Source organism: Petaurus breviceps, unplaced genomic scaffold (genome assembly GCF_028583685.1).
Source record: "Petaurus breviceps papuanus isolate PSGF00001 unplaced genomic scaffold, PetGlider_PUasm1.0 456, whole genome shotgun sequence".
NCBI classification, from domain to species: domain Eukaryota; kingdom Metazoa; phylum Chordata; class Mammalia; order Diprotodontia; family Petauridae; genus Petaurus; species Petaurus breviceps.
In genome coordinates, this window is record NW_027186343.1 from 535,379 (window position 1) to 543,520 (window position 8,142).

The following is an 8,142-nucleotide window of genomic DNA, read 5'->3' on the forward strand; positions in this document are numbered from 1 at the left end:
CTGCGTCCCCTGGGTGTTGTGTGTCTGTGTGCCTCGTCCGTGCTCTGTGTCCCCGGGGTGTTGTGTGTCTGTGCGTGCGTTGTGTCTCCTGCGTGTTCCGGTTTTGTGTGCCTGTCCTCGTGTGTGCTGGGTCTCCCTTGGGTTGTGTTTGTGCCCCTTGGGTGTTGTGTGTCTGTGTGTGCCTCGTCTGCGATTTGTGTCCCCTGGGCGTGTGTCTGTCTCCCTTGTGTCGTGTTTGTGTCCCCTGGCTGTTGTTAGGTCTCTTTTCTATCTCTTGTGTGTTGTTGTGTCTCGGTGTGCTTTGTGTCTCCCTGGAGTCTCTGGGGCCTCGTCGCACCCGCCTCTTGGTGTGTCCAGATGTGCACCTTCTGCGCGGGGCGCGGGGCGCGGGCTCACTGCAGGGCCATCGATCAGATCGATCTGCTCGCGGCGGGGCTGCGGGTGCCGGGCTCCAGCTCCGAGATCCCCTTGATTCGTCCCCACTCTCCTCTTAGCCCGGGGGCAGAGGGGCAGCCCCCGTTCCCTGGCTCGGCTGCTGCACCTCCCCGGACCTGGCTTCCATCCCCACCCTCGAGCGAAGGTGATCGCACCTGAGCCCCCTGCCCCACCCCATCCCCGGCCATCCCCACCCCCCAGTCCTGACCCCCAGTTCTCCACCTCCTCTTTCTGCTTGGGGGAAGGGCAGCTGTGGACGGTGCTCAGCTGGCCTGCGCTGGAGTAAATTGACTGTAAGCTCCCTGAGGACTTGGAGACTAATTTTTTCTTTGTATTCTGCTGCCCCTTGCACTTTTGTTGTGCCCCACTCTCCGTGCCCCAGTTTGGGGTTTTCTTGACCATTTCCTCTTTCTTCTCTAGATTGGGGGTTAGGGTTCCAGGACAGCAGGAATTGTGGGGTCAGGGCTGGAGGACCTTCCCACCCACCCAAAGACACACCCTGACTGGCCCTCTCCCTCCAGGATCTGCCCTGGTCTCCCCCCATCCTTCCATTCCCCAGATGCTACCATAGCCCTCCAAAGGCACACCTCTGCTGGTGTCCCTCCTTGAACCAAAACCTTACAGCTTCAGCCATGCCATCAGCATCAAACATAGACCCCTCTGATGGGTAGCATTGAAGGCCCTGTGGGAGCTTGCTCCAGGCCTCCACTGACCCCTCCTCACCGAGGCTTGTTGAAACTACACTCTATCTGGAAGAGCTTTGGCTCCTCTTGCTGCCTTCAGGAAGCTTCTCCTCCTCTGATTTTCCTAAGAACACTCTACTTGGAAGGCACCTAGTTCTGTTCCTATATAGATGTGCGTTTCCTACTTTGTATGCCACTGAATTCTTTGTATCTTATTTACCCCATAGTATACATGAAGTAGGTGGATGGAGTGCCCAGCCTGGAGTCAGGAAGACTCCCTTTTGTGAGTTCAAATCCAGCGTCAGACATTGTGTGACCCTGGACAAGTCACTTAATCTATTTGCCTCAGTTTCCTTATCTGTAAAATGATCTGGAAAAGAAAATGACAAACCACTCCAGTATCTTTGCTAAGAAAATCCCAAACAGGGTCACAAAGAGCCCAATATGACTGGACAACAACAAATAAATATGCAGAAAAAAGGTTACTGTATTTACATATATATGTAAAATTATTTTCTGTGATAGATCTCTGACTATTAAATCCCATTCCAGGAACTATTTAGACTGTCTGACCACAGCACTGTGCATTCACTAGGTCTGGAGAAATCAGAAACCCATTAAATGAGAATATGGCATTTTGATTAATTATTTATTCCTCTCAATCTCTGCTGCATTAATTTTTTTTTAAGCAATTGGGGTTAAGTAACTTGCTCAAGGTTACATGGCCGGTTATTTCTGGGTGTGGTGCTAAGTATCTGATCCCGGATTTGAACCCCAGGTCATCCCAACACTGGAGCCGGTGCTCTTACTCGCTGAGCCACCTGGCCACCTCTAAGCAATTGGGGTTAAGTAACTTGCTCAGGGTTAAACAGCCAGGTGTTTCTGGGTGGGTGCTAAATGTCTGAGCCCGGATTCAATCCACAAGTCATCCCGACAGTGGAGCCGGTTCTCTTACTCACTGTGCTACCTGGCCACCCCTGCATTAATTTTTTTTTAAGGGATAGACAGAAAGGGAACAGCTTTGATACTCTGTCATGGCCCCAGGGTGGTGCTGTTGTCTGTGTGGGGCCTGTGAGTGTTGGGGTATTCATCAGGGAACCCCTGATAAATTGATTTTATCCCCCAAACATTGTATACAATTACCAGATAAAAGGGTTAAATTTGCAGCCTGCAAATTCCGTCTGAAACGAGGCAAGCCCTGTAATTTCATGGAGAAGACTGGGGGGATTTAGTTAAGCAGGGTCCCCTGGTACCTTCTCATGGAAGGTCTGGGGATCTGTTGTAGTACAAAGCTCTGCTTTGAAGAATCTGGAGATTAAAGTTGTAGCTGAATGACCCTAGACAAGTAATTGAAAATCTCTGACTCAAGCTGCCTCCTTTGTAAGAATGAAGTAGTGATATTACTCTCCTGGGGTGGTTGTGAGACTTAACATGTGTCCCTTAGATGAGGAGTTTGAGAGGTTAGGAGCTTGGGAGGTTAGGAGCTTGGGAGGTTAGGCACAGGGGAATCCAGAAGTCCCAAGGAATGGGGAATGAGTAGATAGATGTAGACTTGTGGGAGAGCTGGGGGCACTAGGCTGTGGGGAAATAGAGAGAAGAGAACCTTGGGGGGGGGGGGGCAGGGATAGCAGAAAGACCAGGAACTGAGAAGTTACTGGAGGGCTGGAGAGGGTAAGGAAGGAGGCCAAGGAGCTGGGAAGGAAGCTAGAACTCGGAGCCAAGGGAAGGACTGCCTGTGTGCTTGGCACACAGTGAGCCATTAATAATTGGTTTTTCCTGCATGTGTTCATTCATTCATTGCTCTTCTGGGCTGGGCCTCAAGCCCTTCTGCTCATAGGAATACACTTCACCCACCTGAAGGCTTTGCCTCCATCTTCTCTGGCATCTGGCTTCTCTTTATCTTTGGTGCATCTTCCTCTGTCTTTTCCCTCTTTCTCTTTCCTCCCCATCTTCCCTTCTCCCTTTCCTGCTGCTTTTCTCTACTTTGATTTTCCTGCTTCAGGCTCTTACTCCTCACCTCAGCCAAATTTCTAGGTTTTGTGTAGGCTTACTCATTTTTTTTTGCTCACTAGAGTGGCACGTAAGCTTGAAGAGCCAATGGGAAGCGGACCTTAGTCTTTTCTTGTTAAGCTCCTGAGGGTAAATGCCCCAGATGATGTGATAGAAATTATGACACAGAGTAAGGACCATAATGACAAAGTGCCCAGTCATATAGGGCTTTAAGGTTTGTAAAGTGCTTTACAGATATTATTTCATCTGATCCATACATCCCTGAGAGGAAGGTACTATTATTGTTAACCCCATTTTACAGATGAGGAAACTGAGGCAAAGAGGTTAAGACTAAGTGATTTACCCAGGGTCATACAACCAGTAAGGGACTGAGGATGGATTTGAACTCATGTCTTCCTGCCCCCAGGTCCAATGATCTATCTGCTGCATCTATATCTAAATGAATTCATCATGAATGTATAATCTTGTGTGCTTTCATATGGTGTCTGGGCCTCTCCAGACAGCCCTGGTGTTGGGATGTAGAGAATATTGAGAATATAGGACTGAGACATCTGATCCCCTCCTGCTCATTTTTGCTGGTTTCAGCTCTTTCCCCAGAAACCTTTGGTGGAGCCTCCTGGGTATTAGCCTAGCATACCAATATCCTTCTTGGAATGGGATATGAACTGAGCCCCATGTCCAAGGGCCAAACTAAAATGACCTTCCTCTTAAGCCCACAGGCCCCAGCTCTGCAGGCAAGTGAAGGTATGGAGGATCCCTTTCTGGAGCATAAATGAGTCCTCAGAGGAGACACAGCTGACCTAGGACCTTTCAGAGGAGCTGAAGGGCAGCGCCTCGTGACTGTCCTGCCTGGCAGCACCCTACGTGGGTGAGGTCAGAAGATTCAGAGAAGAGCCGGGAGGGCCGTGGCCATGGACACCTGGGCTCCAGTGTTGGAAGAGAGAGGTGAGAGTCTCAGGGGGGGGACCTGGGGGTGGGCTGAGGGCCTGGCTCCGCCCCTTTCCTAACTATGGGATTTAAGGCAAGTCACTCAAATTCCCTCATCCAAAACATGCCAGAAAAGAAGGAAGAAGGGGGAAGTCAAAACTCCAGCTTGCTCCTACAAGAAAACTTATGGGCTGAGAAGTTTCACCTTTCCCATTCACACAGATCAACAGACAAATCCAACTGTCTGACCAAGGCGATACATGCATGGTTTCCGGAGAGAGAAGCACCAACATCTGAGTTTTTCAAAGTGGGGAGGGGAGCAGCTCAGGGCTCGAGGCTCAACTCCTTAATGGCTACCCACAGTCTCATGTGGTCAGATCACAAGAGCACTCTTCCAATAAGTGAGCCCCAAAGCAAAGTGCTAACCTCAGAGTATATGTACCTTTTTTTTAGAGCCAGAGGGCTTCATAACCCTCATGACTCAGTGCCTAATTAGAAATTAGCAAAAGGTTAACAAAAAGCCTTCCTACAAGCAAATCTCTCTTAATGGGCTCCACTTGAAGCCTCTTAATTGAAGGGGAAGATCTTATATGCCATTAATATGACAGTAGGCAGCTTTCTCATATTTGTTATCTCTGCCCAGCAGACAGGAAAGGCCAGCTACAAAGATGTGGAGAATGGAGGCGAGAAGAAAAGGAGATTATGACCTCTGGGTTTGGGACAGCACAGGCCAAGGTGAGTTGGTTTCTCTTCCTTCTGACAATGTGGACATGTTCTCTTCCTGTGGCCTAAATCATCTTTGCCCAACCAAAGTATCTTCCAGACCCTGGGACCTGGTGTCTCACCTGAAAGAATGTTGTTAAATTAGCAGAATTCACAGGATTCTCAGTCCAGTTCTGGGAGGGAGCTTGGTTGGAGTCCCTCTCATCCAGTTCCCTCTTTTTATAGGTGAGGAGGAAGCACAGAAAGGTTCAGTGACTTCTCCAAGGCCACCTAAGGCATTACCATTGGATGGAATTTGAACCCAGATTCTATCCTAGAGCTTTAGCGTTAGAAAGATCACAGGGTAATTCATCTAGAGCTGCAAGGAACCTTGGAGATAATCTGGTCACAGCCTTCATTTGACACATGAAGAAACAGAGGTCCAGGTGGGAGCAGGAATTTGTTCCAAGATACCAGTGGCAGAACTGGTACTAGGACCCCAGTCTCCTGATTCTCTCCACTAATGCTGGTACTCTAGAATTAGAAGCCTTCTGCTTGCCTACAACCCTCCCTCAATGTTCCTTTCCTTCCCACCGTTGCATAGGAACTCTTTCACAGTCTGCAGAATTTTCTTATTTATTGTGCTCATTGGTACTCTACTATTCTCTTGTGTTACTCTACAGTGGGCTGCCATGCATTTGGGTTGTTTCCACTTTTAATAATTGCATATCATATAGCTATAAACATATTTGTTCAAATCAATCTTTTTTCTCATTCTAAATTATTTCCCTGATTTATTCCTAGTAGTAGGTTGCCATGTCTAAGGGTATAACCAGTTTTATGATATGTGTCGATCTTTGCCCCCTTTATTCTCCAGCACAGTAGTGTCTACCAGTTTGCAATGCTACCAGCTCTGTATGAGTGTACCTATTTCCCCATAATCCTTCAAGTTTTTTATTTGATCATTTTTATGTATTTTTGTGTTTTGTTGTCTGTGAGGTGGTAAATACTTCTTCATAATTGTGTTCCTTTCTGTTTTTCTAATTTTTGGAGAAGCTGAAGATTTTTCAGTGTTTGCTTGCTATTTGTTTGTACTCTTGTTAACTAACCATTCATATCATTTCACTATTCATTCAATGGACATTTTTCTCCATTCTGACATTTTTTTCTTATTCTGTTCTCTTGATCCTAGAAATTCTGTAAATCAAGTGCTGTCTGTGTGACCTTCATCTTTTTGAGCCTCACCTTCCTCATCTGTCAAAATGAAAAATAATGTTCTAATTGCTTTTATTTTAGGGCATTGTGGAAGGCATTTAGTCATGGATCTTTCTTGGGCAGATAGTTTTAATTTCTGTAACAATGTAGCACTATGGTTTGCAACTTCTGTTTGGAAATTCCAGCTACAGTAACATCTCCTCTCATTTGACCTTTCCAGCAATGCTGTGAGATGGGCACTATTATCCTATCCATTTTACCACTGAGGAAACTGGCCAGTAAAGCAGTTAAGTGACCTGCCCAGGATTATATAGCTAGTAAACATCTGAGGGGGAATTTGAACCCAAATCTTGTCTCCAGTCAAACTCATCAACTTTTCCCTTGACAATTTCTTCTACTTATTTCCCTCTGAACATATGGTTCAAGTATCCCAGTTTTTTTTTCCATTTAAAAATGAGTATGTGAATATTTATATACAAATGTATAGATCTGGGTTTTGTTTTGGCCTTAGTGTATTGTCATTTCTGTGGCTCCAAGCTGAACACCAGTCCGCTGGTGATGAGTGTCTCCTAACTTGCCTCCATAGGTCCCTGAATCCCACAGCCATGGAACCCATGGTCATTCACATCCTCAAACTGTTTCAGTTCAGGGGGACCAGCTAGGGCTCACTCTCTGTTGGCAAAGTTTTGGAGAACCCAGAGTTGCTCTCGGGCCATTCACTGCACTGTGCTTGCCTCACAAGCAGCATCTGGCACTTAGTAGGTTCTTAGCAAATGTTTGTTGATTGATAGTATAAGAAGGCATTACAATTGGCCTGTTTCCTGCAGACACCAGGGACTGACCAGAGCCTCTGTCCCCTCCTTCCACCAGGGACCAATTGCATCCCTTTCTCTATGACTCTGAATGTCCCTTATCAGATAGCCTTCCCTGGCACGTTAAATGCACCAGATGAAGGTACCTGACACTTTTCATCATTTACTCAGTCAGTCCCATCAGGCTCCTTTACGGAAGACCACTGCAGTGATGTTTTTGTCATTTATGATCTCTGTTCCGTAAGTTCTTCAACCATCTGTGTTGTGCTGGCAAGAGATACAGCCATCCTTTCTTCTCTGTTTAACAGTATGAAGTTTTTGTGTTTAGATTGTTTGGAATTTATTGTAGTATGTGGTATATGGTACTAGTTTAAACCTATTTTCCTGCTTTTCAGTTTTCCTAGCACAAAGGGGATTGTGTGCTTTGCCTGGAATCAGTGAGACCTGAGTTCTGATCCAGCCTCAGATACTAGCTGTGTAACCCTGACTGAGTCACTTAACCTCTGCCTCAATTTCCTCAGCTGTAAAATGTAAATAATAATAATAATAATAATAATAATAGTAATAATGCCTACATCTCAGGATTATTCTAAGGCTCAAATGAGATATTTGTAAAGAATTTACCATAGTCCCTAGCACATAGTAAATACTTTAAAAATCCTTCCTTCCCCCTTTCCTCCTTTCCTTCCTCTCTGATTTACTTCCTCCCCTCCTCCTCCCTTCCCTTCCTTTATTCCTTCCTTCCCTTTTTCTCTTCCTCTCTTGCTCTCTCCCTTTTTACCCCATAATTCCCCTGACTCCCCAGGCAGGTCACTTAATCTCCATGTTCTGCAGGCAATAAATACCTGAGGACTTCTCTACTGTTATGTCATAGGTGGTTTGGCATCTGCATTAGTGGACAGAGTTCTCATACAAAGAGTTCCCCACAATGAGAGTCATAGGTGGTTTGTAGAGCCAACCTTCCAGGCAACAGGCCAACAGACTTAAAACTGCCATCTTCCTTTCACTCGGCCTCATCCTGCATTTATGTTACCAAGTTAGTTGCCAAATGTTGTCAATTCTTCCTTCACAACGTCTCCTCCCATCAGCTCCTCCTCTCTCCCACACAGCCACCATCCTGCTTCAGGCTTTTGTTACCTCTTGCTTGGATGAGAATAAGAGCCTCCTGGTGTATCTTCCTGCTTCCTCCCCCAGCCTCCTGACATATCTCCCTGCCTCTCCTTCCCCAGCCTCCTGGCAAATCTCCCTGCCTCTTCTTCCCCAGTCTCCTGACATATCTCCCTGCCTCTCCTTCCCCAGTCTCCTGACAGATCTCCCTGCCTCTCCTTCCCCAGCCTCCTGACAGATCTCCCTGCCTC

At 46.6% G+C, this 8,142-nt stretch overlaps 1 protein-coding gene across 2 annotated transcripts in view; it reads left to right on the forward strand.

Moving 5' to 3' along the window:
- LOC138171694 (zinc finger protein 135-like) overlaps positions 1-8,142 on the forward strand; it is a 27,819-nt gene that overhangs the window by 379 nt on the left and 19,298 nt on the right. The window contains exons 2-3 of one of the 2 annotated variants that reach the window (XM_069101337.1): positions 3,841-4,073; positions 4,699-4,790. In XM_069101337.1, the coding sequence (XP_068957438.1) occupies positions 4,040-4,073; positions 4,699-4,790 (126 nt within the window). In that variant the 5' untranslated portion in view covers positions 3,841-4,039. The remainder of the gene's footprint in view (positions 1-3,840; positions 4,074-4,698; positions 4,791-8,142) is intronic. The other variant, XM_069101338.1, reaches the window with a different exon arrangement.